The following is a 20,492-nucleotide window of genomic DNA, read 5'->3' as shown; positions in this document are numbered from 1 at the left end:
GGAGTTGGCAACGTGTATCTCATTTTCCTGGGCCAAGTTTGCTTGTGTGGCGTTGCCTAGGGACACGCCTATGGTTCCTGGCGTTGGCAACGCCCTCGAGCTCCTCTTCAAGGCTCCATTTGTTGCTTTCTGGCGTTGCCTTGAAACACGCCAATGATAGTGGCGTTGGCAACGTGGTTGAGCTCCAAAACTTGGTGCCATATTTGCTTCCTGGCGTTGCCTTGAAACACGCCAATAATAGTGGCGTTGGCAACGTGGTTGAGCTCCAAAACTTGGTGCCAAAATTGCTTGTGTGGCGTTGGCAACGCCCTTCTAGAGTTGGCAACGCCAACTTTGCTTCCAGGGTTGCCAAGCTTGCTTGGCGTGGTTGTGTGTGGCGTTGGCAACGCCCTCCTCAAGTTGGCAACGCCAACTTTGCTTCTTCCAGGGCCAAGCTTGCCTTGCTTGTGTGTGGCGTTGTCCATAAAAACGCACCATGTTCCCAAGTTGGCAACGCCAACTCCTCTTCCTGGCGTTGCCAAGAACAACGCCCCTTATGTCCAAGTTGGCAACGCCAACTTCTTGCCCAGCTTGCATCATTCTTGCTTCCATGCATCGTTGTTTCATCACCTATCATCAACAAGGGAAATAGCTTCAAAGTCTTGCCAATTCATGCAATAAATTTCATGAGATTTATTCATACTCATTCATATATGCATTCCTTAAATCATTTGCATGAATTAGGCTAGAATCAACATATTCCTTGGTACTCTCATGCATGGAAACAAAACTCATAAAAGGACTTGTTTATTTAGAGAAAATGAGTGAAATTAAGCTAAAATCAACTAAACTAACTAGCTAATATATCAAATATGCAATTGCATCAGCAGGCGTTCGATGACCAAAGCCTTGAATGATCTATCTGGTTTGTTTGTTTCGTCGTCCTTTTGATCTTATGAAAAGCTAATTAAAACTCTGTAGCGATTATTATATCAACTTTCATCGGTTCGTTCTCTGCTTATCGTGAATTGTTTGTTGTTACCCATAACTCAGCCCCTATGCCTGTAATTCACCCAAGTAAAACAAGTCGTTTGAGCGGTTTAGACAAAATTACGGAATTGTCTCGAGCCATTATCATTTAACGTTTACAACTCATGATTCCAGAACATTTCGGCAACTATTTACAACTCATGATTCCAACTAAGATGCTTGGATCAACAAAGAATACGACGGGACTGGTTTAAACAAGTACGTACCTCAGTGTGATTCCCTTATTTGAAAAGTACGCGCTTTTTTGTTTGGGGGGTAGTGAAAAACGTAAACGTACGTGCGTTAATCTGGCGAAACACCTCCCGCCTTTTAAAATTTTTTTATCTTTTTAATAAATAACCCTTAAACCTGATTAGACTGGACATTAATTGGGAATTAATGTGGGTGCAATTACCAAGGGCAATAATCGGATTTCTAAAAAAAGCTATGACCACCGAATGAATTCAAAATTTAAATTATAGCCTTAACCTAATCTTATCAATCGTTCCATTTGAGTGGGTCAGTGAAAAATCCCTTCGTGTTGTCAGCCTTGGCCCGTTGATGGGTGCACGAATTGATGTAGTCGATCGAAGCAGGTAAGTTGTTCATAATTACACTTATTATTTTGTATATTTACGGTTTTTAAATTTTTTTTTGGTTTGGTCATCCTGGAAAATAACATTTTTTCTTAATCTGGTATTGGGCCAGAGAAACTGACTCGACCAAATACGAAAACCCGAACTCGCCAGAAACCCAACCCCTAATACCCGACCCCACTCGAAGCTCCTCTCCTCTTCAGGGACGAAACTTTTTGGCTTCTCCAGGAAGACTTCATGGAAGGGTGATGGCGCACAGTGCTAAGGGGTGGAACTCTGACTAAATTAATTAATTAGATAGGATTCACCCTTCATATCCACTCGATTCACACGTTGTCCACTCTCTTGGTGTTCTCCTAACTAGGAATATCCCCTTCTTCTCTGTTGGTGCCTGGACGAGAAAATGGTACGAGAACACGCGAAAGGTGACGTCGTTAGGGTTATCAAAGCGGCAGGAGATCCGTCGCGACCGATGGTAGGTTAAAGCTTGCTCTTCTGTTCTTTCCATTATTTCTGACTCTCCTCTCCGCATTTTGTTCTATCTCTTACGCCGACTCCTCATGTGCCCTTATATGCAGTGTCTACCGTTACCGAATGGGCTCCTGCCCAAAGATAGCAACCATCTCTACGTCACGGTCGCCGATGGGTCAAACCATACCTACAAGATTGCATTCAGACCCAAGGGGTGGAAAGAGATCACTCTCGGCAAGGGATGGCAAAGGTTCTATCGTGAATACAAGCTACAACCATCTAACATTCTGCTGTTCAAGCACAAGGGCAGAGACGACTTCAGCGTTCGCATCTTTCAGTCACCAGGTGTCGAGAGGACGTATGCTACGTCCGGTGATGAAGCCGTCGACGTCACACCCCCGAAGGTTCGACGGAACCGTACACGCGCTCCTGAAGCGCCCCGGCGTCGAACGGGGTGCATCAATGTCCCCAGGAGCGCAGCTGCAGCTGAGGTGGAGCAGACGTTTTGGTCCGAGCACCCCTTCTTCATCATGCACATCACAAAAAGGCTCTTGGGCACCCACTTCCTGGTAATGGCTTTCCCTCTCCACTATATATACACGTGTTACGTTCTTCAACTTTGGGGACCGCATTATCTGTTTTGTTCCCCTGCTGTGCCCTTTATTAAAAGTAATGTGGCGGCCTACCTGGTCTACATAAAGTGTTGTTCTTTCGCTGGTCCTTACTTTGTTGGCATGTGTGCCCTTCTACGTTTTCCACATCTTCTGTCCTCTGCTGTTGCATAATTGTTAATGGTTGGCTATCTGGTGGATCAGTTGTTGACTTCAGATTCATTACAGAAATTTGTTCGTAATGCATGTTGTTGTTAAATACTTAAATTCCATTGTTTAGGGAAATAAGCACCCAATTGCATGCTAATTGTTCATAATGCCATCGTCAGTAGTTGTCGTTTCATTCTGTTTGACTGCATGCACATTGCATTCATGTTACACATGTCCTTAACTTCATCTCCTTCTCCATTTTGGTTTGCCCAGCCAAATGCGCCTCACTTTGGAGACGACATCAACGATGGTGTCATGGTCACTCTCAGATCGGGGGAGATTTCCGTCCCGGCCGTCTACAGCAAATACGGGGGCAAGAGAAGGAGCAATTGTGGCACCATTAGCCAAGGCTGTGTGGGTTTCTTGCGCAAGTGTAACATAGGTGTGCCCAAGCTGGCCGTCTTTGAGATCTCCAGTACCCACCCAGAAGTGGAGCTGTTGGTCCAATTTCTTGATTTTGAATGAATCCAACTGGGTTGATGAACTAGCTGAGCATGTTATTTTGGATTGCCTTTTCTGATTTGGAAACAACTTTTTCTGTTCTGATTGTTGATGTGTTGCAACTGCTAGACTTAACTCTTTTTGTACATGGTACAATCTTATGACCGGTGTAACTAAGAACTTTTCAAAATATCAGTGTTCCATAGATTACTTTACAATTCCAATTCACACAGCAGCATGGATGCTCTCTACACTAATTTGCAATTTCAATTCATACAGCACCATGGATGCTCTACAATAATTTCCAGTTTAAATATAGCGCGTTACAAAATAAAGTCATATAGCGGCCTGGATATGGTCAAATTGGAAGTATAACAGTCCAAAACAGTTTTCTATAGCTACCTATTGTTTGTCCAAATATAGAACATCACGCATGATCTTCTAAGAAGCTAAAACACCTGCTGCATCACCAAACCTTTGCCTAATTTGAAGACCCACGTTCCCACTGGATTTAGCTGTGAGCGCACTAAAAATAATGACTGGTTACCAAATTGTGCCCTGTGAATCATAATCCTTGTCCAAGGCAACATCCGATGCATCGTCCCATGCCAGCTACAATGATACTTTCAGTTAGCCATGAACTAGGAATCGATGAACAGCAATACATTAATTGAAAAAGACGACTAAACAAATTTGTTGGCAAAGTCTTACCTCATCCTCCGCAGACGAGTCCTCCCTTCTGCCAGTTTCACCTTCGCCCTCACCAATAAAGTATGCTGCACCCTCTTCTGTGTTCATTATGCTGGCGACAAACACCGCACCTCTGCACCCCCTTTCATCGTTTCCTTTCTTTGCCTCTTTCGACACCGGACCAGCTCGTGCGGTGAAAAGGACCACCATACTAGACCATTTATCTAGTTTTAACAACACTTTTAATAGCCCAACACTTGAGCCCAGCATTGGTTTTAGAAAAAATGTGCATCTCAGGGAAAAAAACTACAGAGGCCCATCACGATTGACCCAAGTTCAACCAACTGTGTTCTAACCTAACCCGCCCGACCAGTAACACCATGGGCTTCTCCTTCGTCATCCTGTCGCCCACCATCCCCGCGCCGCTTCGATCCTTCCTTGTTGGGCGTCTCCGGCAAAGCCAGGCATTTAGCCGAAACATCACTCATTGTTATCCGACGGTGACCGTTTCCAGCTCCGGCGAGGACGCTATGCAGATCTTCATCCTCCGAACCAACGAGTCACGACAGAGGCCGCATTTCGGAGAGCAGGCAGCTTTCCAGTGTGACTCCGCGGGAGAAAGCTTCCTGCAACTCCGTTACTCCATTGACGGGTCAGTGACGGATCGCAGCTTATATTGTATGCGTCAAACGACGTCCACGACGCTTTTTCTTCCCTCTCAGCCCTCCTCTATCATGTCTGATTTGGCGTTAAACAGAATCACTAAACAACCATTAATTTAGTTCTTAAAACATGATAAACTAATTCTACATAAACCCAACTAATTTTTTATTGTAACAAAAATAACCAGCTACAAAGTGAAATTTGCAAACTAACCCCTCTGACACACCTACACAACTAACCAATCATAGGAGAAAAGAGAAAGAGTAATCTCTACCATTGGATTAAAAAAATAGAGAGATCCGACGGCCATCCTCAAATGGCGCACCGATCAGCCAAACATAAACATCATGTGCACTGGTGTGCCAAAGCGGTTCGGCACACCAAATCCGCTCCCATTCTTGACAGAGCCTGCGGCACTTTTAGCTTTTGTCTTTCCAATTCACCGTAATGAATAGCATCAGTGAAGATCCAAAGGACACCAAGTCCAAGTAGCATCCCCATGTACGGAGGCAAACCTGTGAGGGCCTTGAACATGGGGACAAAAATCAAAACCCCTAAACCTACTGAGAAAACAAGCTGTCCTCGAGGTGCCATCTGTTCGGAAGCTAAGACATTTGGAGAATCTTGTCCCTTCCCATTCACTTCGCTGTAAATAAAAATAATCAACATCATCTAAACTGTAATGTGTTATGTTATGCTGAATCTCGACATTCAATTAAGCTTTGCTGGCAGATTTTTCTAGAGATAGAAGGATACCTAGTCAGGGACATGAGCGCCAATGGAACAGCTAGAGAAATGGCTGAAGGTACAAACAAACCCTAAAGGTACCTTCATTGTTTGCACTGTAGATATTTAACCATGTATCCACAGCATAGTGGTGGTAACATCACCAATAGGAGTCCATGCACCACTAGCATTTGCAGCTATTACAACAACGGCTCCAAGAATCCTGTCAATAGAATAAACAAGATGTAAAAAATTGATACAATATTTGATAAGATATATTAGAACATGTTTGCAAAATTGGGAAGGAACCACTATGTATAAAACTCAAAAGGAAAGGAAATTTGGAGCCACCTTCAAGCATTGCTCTAGTTCTCTTTCAGATGGGTACCTTCCAGGTCCCTGTTGCATCTCTTTCTTTCAGATGTTGCTCTAGTTCCTCCTCTCTTTGATCTTTTAATCTTTCTTCTGACTGTTCACAAAACTGGGAAGAAACCACGTCAAGAGAAGAAAATAAAACCTTAACAAAACTGATGTAGTTAAGCATTATATTCTTGAAACTAGAAAGAAGGGAAGGAAATGCTCAGTTAATTACTACATGATTGAGTTCAGGGAAAATTTTTAATTGAAAAGCCAAGAATAGTTTTATTTAGTATTTGAAATCAGGTTTTAAAAATTGGAACCAAGTAACCAACTAGAACCTTATTATTTTGGATCTTTCTCACTTATTGGCAAAATCTATTACCAAAATTTATATTAAAGAGTGCTACAGAAACCAATTACCCGCTACACAAACTCAATAAGGATTGGAGGCCCTTCTAAACACCTTCACACAGCACAATACCTTCTATCTGTTCATCAACAAGAACAACCAAATATACTACTTCAGTACTATGTTATGACACTGAAAATTTCTATCTGACCTAGAAAACTAACATTTATACTCACTTTCTCGCTGTCTTGTAAACTTAACTCTATGAAATCCTTGTCATGCTTCTCAGCCAAAGAAGAATGTTAGGGAGAAGAAAACTTAAAATATAAAATATAAAATATATACCAACCGAAACAATAACATAAAAAGGAAAAAGGAAAGAAAAAAGCAGCAGCAATAATTACAGAAAGAAGACAACGAAGTTGTTAATTTCTTTTTAACGAAGAAATGAGTAAAATTATATGGGAATAAACCACTCAAGTGAGGAAAGTTGGAGATTCCATTTTAACAAAGTTTCTTACCTTCCATCTATAGGCAAGTATGGTGCTTGGGCCTCCCATCACCACTGATACTGGATCAGGCTGATATCTGCCCTTGCAAAAATTCAAAAGATACCTCATATTAATGTAATTGTGAGAGAAGAGAAATTATGATTATAGAAGAATTATGGTTTTGAAAACCGAACCGGACCGGCCGGTTCAACCGGATTAACCGGGAATCGGTCACTTAATCGGTCCGGATAAGGTCAGAAACCGTCTGATAAAAAACCAGTTAAAAAAGGTCGAACCGGCAGTTAATCGGTGAACCGGAAGAACCGTCCAGTTTTTTAACGGTTTTTGGTTTAAAAATAAAAGAACAAAATGGCGTCGTTTTGTCTCTTATAAAATTAAAAAAAAAAAAGAAAAGAAAGGCTAACTATACTAACACCCACGGTAACCCACCAGACCCAATTCCCTTCTTTCCAATTCCCTCACTCCCAGTCCCAATTCCCTCACTCCCTAACCCTAGCAGAGCAAACACTGTCGCCATCGTCAGCCCCCATCCCGCCTACTCGTCGTGAAACCCCACTAGCCACCGTGAGCCCTAGACGCCGCCACTCTTTTCTTCCTCCCCTTCTCTGTGCTCGTCGTGAAGCGCCATCAACTGCCGCTACTCTTCTCCTCCTCACTGTCTCTGTGCTCGTCGTGAAGCCCACCTCTGTGATCGTCGTCGTCGGCAGCGACAGAAGGTGCCATCGTTGGCCTTGTTCTCGTCGCCGTCCCGGACGTCTCTGCTTGGCTTCTATCTCTTCAAGCTCGCTCTCTCTCCCTCTCCGATCTCACTCTGTCTCACGCGAAACGCGAACGTCTCTGCTCGCTTGTCCTCCTCGCCGTCACCTCCGTTTAACTGCTCGGCCATCACCTCCTCTCGGACGTCTCTGTTGCTCGGCTGTCTTGTCTTCTCCAGTGAGCACTCCTCTGGTGCTTCTTCAGTCCTTTTTTTTTCTGAAATTAATTATGATTAATATATACTTCTGAGTTAATTATTCTTGTTAATTTGTCTGATTTTTGATAATTTTTTTTAAGTTAAATTTTTTAAAATAATTTTGTTGATTGTTGATGGTAATTGTTAATTCTGGGCTAATTAGTTGTTTTCTGAGTTAATTTTTTTCGCTGTTTATTGTTGTTAACAGAGCTGGATTATTGTTGTTGTTTTGTTCTGACCTCTGGTTAATTATTGTTGATTATTGGTAATTTTTTGAGTTATTTTTGTGTTATTTTTTCTAATTCTAAGTTAATTTACTAGTTGTTGGCTTGTTGCCAAGTGAAATTAGTTAAACTTAAAAAAAACTTGGCTTGTTAGATTGATTCTGATTTATGAGCTTTGTTTTATTATACTAATTTTGATTTTTGAGTTGTTGGTTCCTGATTTTTTCTAATTCTTACTAATTCTGAGTTGTTGATGGTACTTTGCTGGGAATAAATGTGTCAATATGCAATTGAGGATTTATCTATGATTTGATATTGGAAGAAGAGTTTTCAATGGATGATCTTGTTATGAATGAATGATCTTGTTTTCAATTGAAGATAAGTGTGTGTTCAATTGTTCAAGCTCATTGTTGGTCCAAACCCTGTAACAGAACTTTGCTAGGAACAAATGATTATATTTTCAATGGATGCTAATTGCTTGTGTGGTTTGTTTGTTACAGAAAGTACAAAAGTTCTTTTGCAATTTGATATCCACTCAAAATCTGCTTTTCAGTTTTTATTTTTTACTTTGAATGCTATATAGAATATTTTGGATTATGGATTCTGTAATTCTGGATTTTTGAATGTTACATCAAATTTTGTAATATGGATTGTCTTTATGATAGGAACAATGGAATACTTAATGATGATTATGATTATTAATGAGTAGTGTCTTTATTTAGTTGAAAACCTGTTTAATTTTTGAATGCTATATTCAATTTTTGATTATATATTAAATTTTTTTTATAATTTTACTGTATATTTAATTAAACCGGTTCGATCACGGTTCGACCCCAGTTGGACCATTGAACCATTGAACCAGTTACTTGACCGGTTCAATAACCAGTCCGGTTCTCGCAACCTTGATGATTATATTCACCATTTCGTATTTACACATTTTGTATATATTGTCTCTTTTAGTATATAAAGTGACAGGAAGACAAACAAAAAATGTAAAATATTTCTCTTTTAATATTAAAAACAAAGAAGTTTGTACACTTAGGGTTAAAAGAAAAGGAAAATGATACAAATACAATTTCTCATCATAAAAAGCTTACATCATAAAAACCTTACCAAGTTCATTGATGAGGAAACAAAAAGAAAAGCTTACCAAAGTGCATAAATTAGTGAATTACCTGAAGCTACTTTAGGCTCATCTATTTCTTTGACTTTCTTCTCAAGTAATTCAAAGTCAGTTTTACCATTCTAAGGCAGCACTATCTCCAATCAAACCATTAACTCCCAAAATTAAAAAGCATTAAACAGAGAGGAAGAATTTTTTTTTAAAGAAAAATGTACCTCTATCTGAACACCTAGGTTAGTGTCAAAAATCTGGTCGCTTTTTAACAAACTGAGCAAGGGAATCATCCTTTGGTCAAGTATAATATAATGGAAATTAAAAAGAAAAAATTAGTATGATTTATGAGTGAAGTTTTGACATGGAGTCTCTAGATCTAAATTAGAAAAATATTGATAAATAGGTGTAAGCAATGGTACCTCAATTAACTTAGCAGCATTCTTGAATCCACGAGCCATTGTGTCCATTCCAACAATGTGAGCTATGAACAAGTCTTCAACATCTGTACTTTCTCTCCGCCTAAATTATTTGGAAGAGAAAAGGATTAAACTAGAACTATTCGGATTAGTATACACTATTTCATAGTTTGTATCTGTGCATAGATACTATTTCATGGTTTCCACCAAATTCCGCAAATGAAGGATTGACTTATTCATTTCTGTCCCAGAAACATGTTCTTTAAAATTATATGTAGTAGACAATTCAGAATAGAATTTAAATGCATACTTTCTCCTTTGGAGTGAGTGCATCAGGTGAACAATAATTTTGCCCGTTGAATACTCCTACAAGGATGTAGATGGAATTGAATAGCAGGACTATAGGTTATTGTGTCGCACAATAGCTATAGAGCTTGTGATCATTTATCACACAAGTCTTGGCATGGCTAGTAATTGCTGTCCATGACTTAATTGGAATGCTGCCACACTTCTGCATCTCAATGAAAAATTCTTTAGCATTTTATGACATTCCATAATCATAAGAAAATAAAAAGAAACAAGATTTATTACCACATAAGAATTCCATGGGAAGAGAGCCGCTTGTGGATTTTTTCATCCTTTGCAATTTTCTCCAAACGCCGTATATCATCATTCAAGTATGGAGGGTAGTGTTTCTTGTAAGCTACAACAAAAGACATCACAATATCACATGTAAGTTTGTGCACAATGATCCCAGATGAAATAATTATTCGGTTTTAAGACTCACATTCTCCACGATTATCTTTGATGACGAAAGGTTCACTTGTACCTTCCTTTATGCTTGCTCGAGAGGAAGTTGATTCAACAACTTTGGCTCCTAATTTGAACTTTCTGCTTCTCAACCATTTTGAATTATCAGTTAAGGTAAGTTTCTTGTTGCTCTACATGATTAAATATAATAGAAAATAAAATATTATAAAATGAATACATACTTAATGCATTATTTATAACAAATGTATATGTATGACATAAGCTAGAAGAAAAAGGATGCTTAATGTCAAATTACCTTAGTTTGAAGGTCTTTAGCAAGAGCCACCACTTCATCCAAGCTTTCATTAGCTTCCTATGACAAACTCAACCAGTGCAATAATCAGAGGCAGATCATTATTAATTAATCAATGACAAACTATGACAAATTTAAAAGATTGAGTGATCACCTCCAAAGTTTGTCCATCAAGGGATATATCCCTATCATGGAAACACAAAAACTTAGAACCAGAGATAACCAAAATCAGAACCAGAAATAGAACAAGAATTTAGAAAAGAAGCAAGAATAAAATTAGAACAGATAGAACCAAAAATTAAAACCAAATCAGAACAAAACCAAAATCCTTAACAAAAAATCAGTACAGAAATCAATGGCGGTGAATCTGTTGAGGGTAAGCCCACAAATAGGAACTAGTTTGTTAGACTAGTTGGTTAGTTACTAAAGGAGAAAAATCTATTAGTTCTGTTTCTCCACCTCAGCAGCTCACCTAACCTCTCTGCTCTATAGAGATGTATATATACAAGTGTATGCTTCATTGTATGATATGAGATATAGAAAATAGAATCAATTCAGTTCTGAATAACAAACTCTCCTCTTTACACAAACTCTCCTCTTTACACTGAATTGTTAACAACAAGATTAGTTTCTTTGATCTGAGTCCTTTCTACTAGAACTTCAACTGATGAAGTCATATTGAGTCAATTCTTTCATGTAACATGGTATCAAGAGCAAGGTTGTGAAGATTCATGGTGTTTCTTCTTCCGAATTCAACCTCAACTATCAAGAATGCCCTGGTTCCAATACAAGGCAAGCTTGAAGAAAATAACTTCTCTACATGGCAGCAAGCTGTTCTTCTCACCCTTGAAACCCTTGAACTTGAAGATCATTTGGATCCTTCAAAAATCCCTTCCGAATTCGATCCACAAGAACCTGTGCAAGAAAAGGCAGATTCAGATTCAACAAAACTAGCTACTCCCTCTAAACCTCCAGCTACTCCTTCAAGCAAGAACGAATCCAGTAAATTCAAAGAATGGAGGTAGAATGATAAAGCCCTCATGAACTGGATATTGGCTTCCATGTCGGTAACATTCAAGCATAAGGTGGTAAACTGCAGACACTTTTATGAGGTATGGAATGTCATTCACTCTTATTTTACTACATCCTCAAGAACTCGAATCCAAAGCCTCAAAACACAACTTCGATCGGTCAAGAAAACTTCAAGTGTGACTGAATATCTGGCTAGCATTCGAAAACTTGTGGATTCTCTTTTAGCCATTGGATATCCTCTTACTGAGGATGATCATATTCAAGCTATTTTGGATGCCCTCACAGAAGAATATCATGGATATGTTACCTCGGTAATGTCACGGATGTCAAATTTCATAGTCCAAGAAGCTGAGTCTTTTTTACTTGGCTATGAGGATTTACTCGAAAGATACAAGAAGTCTGATCAGGGAATTGCACTAGCCAACTTAGCACAAACACCTTCCACTCCATGGTATAATTTCAATAGAGGAACTGGTGGAAGAAGAGGGCGTGGAGGTAGGTTTGGCCGTGGTGGAAGGTTTGGTACTCAGTGACCATAGTGCCAATTATGTGGCAAACTTGGCCATATGGTGCAGAATTGCTTCTTTCGATATGATCCTCAGTACCAGAATTCAAGCTACTTTGTAGCCTCCACTCCCCAATAACAGAACTCCACTACTTCTGCACAGTCTAACACACCACCCCCAGCACAAGTTCCTTACAGTAATTCGTTCCCACCACCACCTTCCTCATCATTTCATCAACCAAGAGCCTATCTTTCTACAAATTCAGCTCTACCAGACACTGCATGGTACCCTGATTCAGAAGCTAGCCATCATCTGACTGCTGACCATGCGAACCTTCTCCATACATTAGACATTTCAAATTGTCCAGAACAAGTCTTTGTTGGTAATGGCCATGGGATTCCTATTCTGCACCATGGCTCATCTCTTCTTTATGATAAATGTCAAAATATATGCTTTAAATTAAATACTCTTTTACATGTTCCTAATATCTCTCAAAACTTATTAAGTGTTTCTCAATTTGCAAAGGACAATCATGTCTTTTTTTAATTCTGGCTTGATTTTTGTGTGATTCATGATCAGGTTACTCGGGATCATCTCCTTCAAGGAATGGATAAAGGAGGAATCTATTGTTTTGATCAATTAGTTGTTCCAAGAAATGGAGTGATAAAATCTACTATTGCTAGTCCTAAGGCCTTAGTTAATCAAGATAATTTACACAGATCTATTACATCTTTTAATTCAGTTGCTCTGTGTAATAATCAGATTTGTAATGCTCTTAATAAAGATCTAAAGATGAATAACAATAATACTCATTCTTCTCCTATTCTTACTTCATCTCTCCATATCAATCCTGATCCCTTATATGACAAGCATAAATCCCCTTATACTGCTCTTAATACTGTTGCCTCTAATGATGCATTGTGTGGTTATTTTCATGCCCCCCGTTCTGTTTATGACTGTTTTACTAATACAACAAAGCCATTTAGATATCTGCAATATAATCACACTCCTACTGCATTCACCAACCATTGATCATTGGAAAGCAGTCAAACGGATCCTTAGATATCTTCAAGGTACAATTCAAGATGGCTTAGTGTTTTCCAAATGCATTGACTATCGTATTCTCTCCTTTGCAGATTCAGATTGGGCTTCAGACCTAGATGATCGGAGGTCGACTTCGGGTTGAAGGTTGTGGTAGGCTTAGAGAAGGGGGGTTGAATCTATGCATTCCTTGGTTAGTTGCTGTTTTGACCCTTTTTAATCAAAGTTACAAATCTGATTCTGTTTGAACTCAGCAGCAGAAATTTATGAGACAATTTATTTTTGTCTCATGAATATCAGAAAACAAAACATGACAGAGAAGAAAAAGCTAACACCAGCATATATCTTGGTTCGGTTGCTTTGTGCTATACAACCTACATCCAGTCTCCTCCACAACTATGGAAGAATTTCACTATAGTTAACAGTATTACATACACCAATTTCACACTCAAGTTCTAACCTAACTTGACATTGGCTATGCTAACACCTAACTATTCACTCTTAGTGCTAACCCAACTAAGAAAGGGATACCAAACAGGTACAAGATACAAGACACTTAGCTAACCTAAAGAAATATGAAAATAACTCTAGGCTTTTCTCTAAAGTGTATCTCTCAGCCTTTTTTAACTCTTGGCTTTTTCTCAAGCTTTTTCACAATGCCTTTTCTCTCAAGAAATTATAGAAAGATAAGCTTAGAAAGTTACATTACAAACAGTAAAACATGAAGGAGATTGACTTCATCAACAGCCTCTGTGCTATGCGAAAAACCAGATTAGCAAGCCTCTGATTTAGTTCTTCATACTGGTATAGCCTTTTCATGATACAAAACTGTAAGTAGTAATTTTTATATATTATTGTCTTATTTTGATTGAGATTATATATATATATATATTTTTTTAATTTTATCAATAGAAATAGTAATATAAATTATAACACCGCCCCCCTAAATAGTTAGCCTAGCTCCGCCCCTGAGCTTCACCAACCACAGATTCACTTTTTCTCCTTAATCATCAGAGTAGAAACTTTCCCTCTGACTTCCTCATCTTGACCGAAAGCCACAAAGCAGTAACCATAGAAATCTTTTCACGGTCAGCTTGATCTTAGCCATAGAAAAACTACTTGGTCCCCAAGTATCACTTGTGACCGTAGATGTGAAACAGAATAGGGCAGAGAACCACTTTTCCTTGAATGCCATTTTCAGATATAGCAGAGAGTTGGGAAGAAGAGAAGAAGATTTGATGCAAGCAAAATGAGATGGATTACCTTTAACCTAAGCTTGATTTTGTTTGGATTTTCTGATTTAATTTCTGTGTGTCAAGCTTTACCTTTCTCTCTTTTGCTTCTTTGGTGTTTTGTTTGGTGAAGAAGCTCTTTCTCTTTCTTACTTTTCTGAAGGTTTGATTTGACTTGATTTGAGAGGAGGAGAATGTTGCTTTGGTTGGAGCAATATGGTGGGATTTGAAAATCAATTCGGGCTTGGATTGGTTTGGTTTATGTAACCCGTTTGGCCCATCTAATTTCTTTGGCTTCTATCTTTTGCTTTTGTTTGGGCTTTACCCATCAGCCTTGCTATATTGTCTTTATACCATTTGGGCTGCTTAAATGAATTTGGCCTGCAACATGAAATAAATAATTAGTAATATGCCATTAAAATTGATCAACACTAATTATTTATTTTTCCCAAAAATAATGTTTGTCATCACTAATTAATTTAGTTAATTTCTTAACTCAACAATCTCCCCCTTGATGACAAACATGATTTAAGCAATAATCAAAAGGAAGTGAAGTAAGGTTTAGAAACTCCCTTTGATTTGCTTTTATGTTGCTCCCCCTGGATTGATGCTCTTTTCTTCTTTCCTGTTTACATATGCTTCTTATGGAATTAAACAGATGCTTATGTACCAACCAAAAGTATAGCAAACAGTGACAGTTTAAATTGCCAAAAAATTTTAATACATCAGGGTCAGAGTCAGATAGCAACATATCATAAAGCAAGTTTCCAGCCTCATTCACAACAGTTCACAATATCTATCAAACAAAGTTCACAAAAATAATCAAACAGCTATTGTTATTGCTCCTATTACTCCCCCTTTTGTCATCAAGGGCGGATGAGAAAAAGACCAACAAAAGGAAGTCTTGTACCCTGCAGAAAAGAGTTAGAGCACATAACAAAGCACTAAATAAACTGTCAAAAGTGTAGGAAAATTAAAAGTTATTACAGTCATCCAAAATGAAACAGTGCAAAAGTAACAAAAGAAACAGAAATCATGAGACAAAAAGAGAGCAGCAGCAGCAGTTTTCATGAGACAAATTTTAGGCATCAGAATTATCCCCTTCTGATCCATCTTTCTCTTCATCTTCAGTGGCCTGATCTTCATCCTCATTCATGTTATCAATGAATTTCATAAGCACAGCCACCCTATCTCTTGATTTCTTCAGGAAGTTCTCATGCTTGCTAGCTAGCTTTCTTTGTTCCTTACTCATGGCAATCAAATGATTTGACTGGGAGACAAACTCTTGAGCAACATCTTTGACTACATTCAGCAGAGCTGATTTCTTCCCAGTGGAAATGGAAGTACCCTCAGTGGAAGGAGGAGGAGAGTCATCTGGTATGTACTCTTCATCATCATCATCTAAGACCACTCTCTCAGATCTAGTTGGCCCTTTTTGCTGTTTCACTGAACCACCCCCTTTTAGGTATGAATGTTTATTTTCATAAGCCTCATTTGACAAGTCAACACCAAAAGTCTCAAATATGCAAGTCAAAAACATGCCATAAGGTAGTGCTTTATCTTTTACACTTCTAACAGAATCAAACATGTATCTAGCCATCAAATAGGCAAAAGAGATTTCTGTTTTAGTGATTAGGGCATACAAAACAAGTGTGTCCGTGTAAGAAACCCTTTGATATGAACCACTTTGAGGAATTAAAATGTGGTTGATAATACGATGCAACTGAGCACGTTCATATCCTAGGGCTTTGTGAGTGGGTGTGATGCCATCAATTAAAGAAACATGTTCACAAATGTGAGAAAGAGCATCATGGTAAGAGATACCAACACCTTCATCCCACTTCACAGATGTATAAGCACACGGCCCTACATCAGTGTACTTCAAGGAGTCACTGATTGTCTCATTATTCAAGATAATGTCTCTGCCCTTAACATAAGAATGCACACTTCCTTCATGGTAAGTCATGTTTGCATAAAATTCTTTGACTAACTTAGGATATACTGGTTTTTTGATTTTGAAAAGGTGATTCCAGTCTAAAAATTCCAGATTTTCAACAAAAGGAAATCCTTTCTTTTTCAAATCAAGTAAATCAGCAAGAAAAGAGGGACATAGATGACGTCATCAATAACTCCCTCATAAAAGTCATGGTTCATGGCAGATTTGAAACGATGGGGGTTATAGTCTGAGTGAGATGTCATAAAGTGTGATTTGTGAGCAAAGGGATCAATGTCTGGTTCGCTAACAGATTTGAAAGGGTGAGGGTTACCTCTTTGTGAACGCACAGGAACAGACATTGAATTAGGTTTTGCAGTCTCAGGAACAGGTTCTTCAACAGCAGGACGCTTACCCTTGGATGAACTAGGTTTTGTAGAGCTTGGTTTGGATGGCGTTGCCTTCGAAGGTGGCGTCGGTTTGGCAGGAGCAGGATACCTTGGAGTGTTCTTGGTCCGAGCCATGGGGTCACAGCGAGGAGGAGAGGTAGGAGGAGAAGGTGAGGGAGTGAAGGTGGTGTCTTGAGAACGGGTTGATGGCCTAAGAAAACCTGGAAGTTTATGGATTTTCTCACGAGGTGCTCTTTTGGCAATGACTTTCTTCCTCATTTTGGTTAAATTGATGCTTTTGATGGAAGAGAGATAGCGGTGTGAGAGGGAAGAAACCGAAGGGTTGAGGAGGAGTTATGGAGGGAAGGAGGGAGTGTTGGTAATCGAACCCAAAAGCAAGTTTCCAAAACCATGCAACTGCATCATCAATTGAAAAGATTTGAAAAGACATGGCATCATAAGAGAAAGATTTGATTTGATTTAAAATATTAAATTTTCAAAAAAAACTTTAAAAATCAAATCACACTGTAAATCCTTTTTGGACAAAAAAATAAACACACAGGCCACACAAAAAATTGTAACATTCATGTTTGGGCCTTGAAGTGATTTGGATTTAATGAAACATATTTGGACCACTCTTGATCTGAGTCTTGAAGTTGGCCCACATTGAGTTTCTCTTTAAGCAAGTCCAAAACACGCTGTCTTGAAAGAAACATTCATCATCTGCCCAGAATTGTCTCATACCTGTTTATGAGACAAAAAGCTCCAGCAAATATATCAGCACTTTTCAAACAGAAAATCATAGCTCAAAATGCCTAGACAAGTCCTAAGTATGCAGAATCTATCCTCAGCTAATGGTTTTGTAAAAATATCTACTAATTGCTTCTCAGATTTAACAAATTGAATGCTAATATCCCCCTTTTGGACATGTTCTCTTATTGAGTGAAATTTCACTTCAATATGCTTAGTCCTATAGTGCAAAACTGGATTTTTAGAAATATTGATGGCACTCATATTATCACACATTAAGGGAATATTTTTAGCATTTAACTTGTAATCAGCAAGCTGTGTTTTTAACCATAAAAGCTGAGAACAACAAGAAGAAGCAGCTATATACTCAGCCTCTACAGTGGATAAGGCTTTTGGATTGGAACCTAGAACACAATCCAACATTTTGCACAATATCGGGTCTAGAGGAGGTTAAGTACATAAGAGAACCAATCATTCCTCTATACTTAGTCTCATCAACATCTTTCTCAGTTTCTCCCTTATCTAATTTGGAATTAGGATGCATGGGAGTTCCCATGGGTTTGGCATTTTCCGTACCAAATTTCTTAACTAATTCCTTGGCATACTTCTCTTGATGAATGAAAATACCATTTTCAGTTTGTTTAATTTGCAGCCCAAGGAAAAAATTAAGTTCACCCATCATACTCATGTCAAATTCGCTTGTCATGAGCCTTCCAAATTCAGTACAAAGGGATTCATTTGCTGATCCAAAGATAATGTCATCAACATATATTTGGACTAAAATAAAAGAATCATTAGAGTTCTTGATAAATAGAGTTGTATTAGTGGTGCCTCTTTGAAAATCATTTTTCAAAAGAAAAGAGCTAAGTCTCTCATACCAAGCTCTAGGAGCTTGTCTTAAACCATAGAGAGCTTTAGACAATTTAAAAACATGATTAGAATGCTCTTTATTTTCAAAACCAGGGGGCTGCTCCACATATACCTCTCTATCTATCACACCATTCAAAAATGCACATTTCACATCCATTTGGTATAATTTAAAACCACAAAATGCAGCATAGGCTAAGAGAAGTCTTATGGCTTCCATTCGGGCAACAGGGGCGAAGGATTCATCAAAGTCTATTCCTTCTTATTGGTCATATCCTTGAGCCACTAGCCTTGCCTTGTTTCTTGCAATGCTACCATCTTCTCCTAACTTGTTCCGAAATATCCACTTGGTGCCGGTCACTTTCTTTCCACTTGGCCTTGGAACCAAAGTCCACACTTGGTTCTTTTCAAACTCAAGAAGCTCATCCTTCATAGCTTTAACCCAAGAGGAGTCATTTAGTGCTTCCTTGATGTTTTGAGGCTCTATTTGTGAAAGAAGGGCAATGTTTGAACCTTCATTTGCGTTTCTAGTGAAAGACCTAGTTTGCACTCCATGAGAGACGTCCCCAATGACAAATTCCTCAGGATAATTCTTCAAGAATCTCCATTCACGAGGTCTGGTGGGCTTGGATGCAGATTCAGTCACCAAGGGATTCTGTGTGCTGCTGTCTGCAGAATTTCCTTCAGATTCATGAGACAAAATGGAATTGTCTCTTGAATTTTCAGCATTTGCTGTTTCTGGTTCAGCTTGTCCAGAATTTTCTTTTCCATGATTCTGAGCAGTTTCATCCTCCTTTTGAGCTTGATTTCCTGCATCACCATCTTCCAAAATGCTTTGCACCAAGTTAGTATCACAGAATGTAACATGTATGGACTCTTCAATAATTCTAACATCTTGATGATAAACCCTGTATGCTTTACTAGTTGTGGAATATCCTACAAATAAGCACTCATAAGCCTTTGGATCAAATTTTCCCAAATTTTCTTTGTTGTTTAGAACAAAACATTTGCATCCAAAGATGTGCAAGTAATCTAAGTTTGGTGGGTAGCCTTTCTAAAGTTCATAAGGAGTTTTCTTTAAAAATTTCCTTATGATTGTTCTATTTAAAATGTGGCAAGCTGTGATAACCGCTTCAGCCCAAAGGAATTTTGGAACATTACTCTCACAAAGCATGGCTCTTGTCATCTCTTGTATGCTTCTATTTCTTCTTTTCACAACACCATTTTGTTGTGGTGTTTTGGACAAGAGAAGTTGTGAGACATTCCAAATTCCTCACAAAAGGATTCAAACAAATTATTTTCAAATTCAGTTCCATGATCGCTTCTTATAGAAGAGATTTTCAAATCCTTTTCATTTTGAAGTTTCATGCAAAAAGGTTCAAAGGCTGAAAAAGCTTCATTTTTGTGTGCAAGAAATAAAACCCAATCAAACCTAGTATAGTCATCCACAATTACTAAACCATAATGTTTACCACCTAAGCTTTGAGTTCTTGTTGGACCAAATAAATCAATGTGTAGCAACTCAAGTGGTCTTTTAGTAGAGATGTCTTCCTTTGGTTTAAAAGAACTTTTTGTTTGTTTTCCCATTTGGCAAGCATCACAAGTGATGTCTTTGTCAAACTTAATCAAAGGAAGACCTCTTACTAACTCTTTCTTTACAAGTTTGTTTATTTGAAACATACTTGCATGGCCCAATCTCTTGTGCCACAACCACTTTTCAGATTCTTTAGAATGAAGACAAGCTACATTTTGATCCTTTAGTTCATCAAGAGTAAGTCCATACATATTATTGAAACGCTTGGCAACAAACATCACTTCATTTGTCTTTTCATTAACAACACAGCATTCAAGCCTTTTGAAAACAACTAAATATCCTAAATCACACAGCTGACTTATACTCAAAAGATTATGTTTCAAATCACATACCAAAAGTACATCATCAATGAAAGTAGATTGCTCATTACCTACTTTTCCAACAGCAATGATTTTACCTTTACCATCATCTCCAAAGGTCACAAAACCTCCATCATACTTATTTAGTTTGATGAAGTAGGTTGACCTTCCAGTCATGTGCCTTGAACATCCACTATCCATGTACCACATGTCCTTTTTGTTCTTGGATGCTAGGCAAATCTGCATGATAAACTTCAAGTAACCTTAAGTATCCAAATTAATTTGGATCCTTTAAATTTAATCCATCTTGGTTGCCCAAGTGCATTGAAATCACAAACAACATTGTAGACTTTGTTTCCTACAACTCTCTTCTCAATGAAGCATTGTACATATGAGTGACCAAATTTCTTGCAATTAACACAATGATTTTCTGATGTGTG

At 38.4% G+C, this 20,492-nt stretch overlaps 1 protein-coding gene across 3 annotated transcripts in view; it reads right to left on the bottom strand.

Moving 5' to 3' along the window:
- Nucleotides 1-5,093: 5,093 nt before the first annotated feature.
- The window catches only part of LOC110280953 (calmodulin-binding protein 60 B), a 19,353-nt gene continuing 3,954 nt past the window's right edge, over nucleotides 5,094-20,492 (bottom strand). The window contains exons 1-12 of one of the 3 annotated variants that reach the window (XR_008006170.1): nucleotides 10,564-10,716; nucleotides 10,413-10,469; nucleotides 10,134-10,237; nucleotides 9,938-10,049; nucleotides 9,657-9,857; nucleotides 9,350-9,449; nucleotides 6,647-6,713; nucleotides 6,362-6,406; nucleotides 6,197-6,264; nucleotides 5,768-5,897; nucleotides 5,447-5,639; nucleotides 5,094-5,336 (exon numbers count right to left, since the gene is read on the bottom strand). Coding sequence is in view for 1 of the 3 variants with exons in the window: in XM_052257724.1 (XP_052113684.1) it covers nucleotides 9,794-9,854; nucleotides 9,938-10,049; nucleotides 10,134-10,240; nucleotides 10,413-10,469; nucleotides 10,564-10,594; nucleotides 11,254-11,281 (396 nt within the window). In the remaining 2 variants the exon portion in view is untranslated. Of the gene's footprint in view, nucleotides 5,337-5,446; nucleotides 5,640-5,767; nucleotides 5,898-6,196; nucleotides 6,265-6,361; nucleotides 6,407-6,646; nucleotides 6,714-9,151; nucleotides 9,222-9,349; nucleotides 9,450-9,656; nucleotides 9,858-9,937; nucleotides 10,050-10,133; nucleotides 10,241-10,412; nucleotides 10,470-10,563; nucleotides 10,717-11,253; nucleotides 11,325-20,492 lie in introns of those variants that run through there. The other 2 variants (XR_008006171.1, XM_052257724.1) reach the window with 2 other exon arrangements.

This window comes from Arachis duranensis, chromosome 1, assembly GCF_000817695.3.
Source record: "Arachis duranensis cultivar V14167 chromosome 1, aradu.V14167.gnm2.J7QH, whole genome shotgun sequence".
NCBI classification, from domain to species: domain Eukaryota; kingdom Viridiplantae; phylum Streptophyta; class Magnoliopsida; order Fabales; family Fabaceae; genus Arachis; species Arachis duranensis.
Note: the sequence above shows the minus strand (reverse complement) of the source record. Positions and strands in the feature narration are given on the sequence as shown.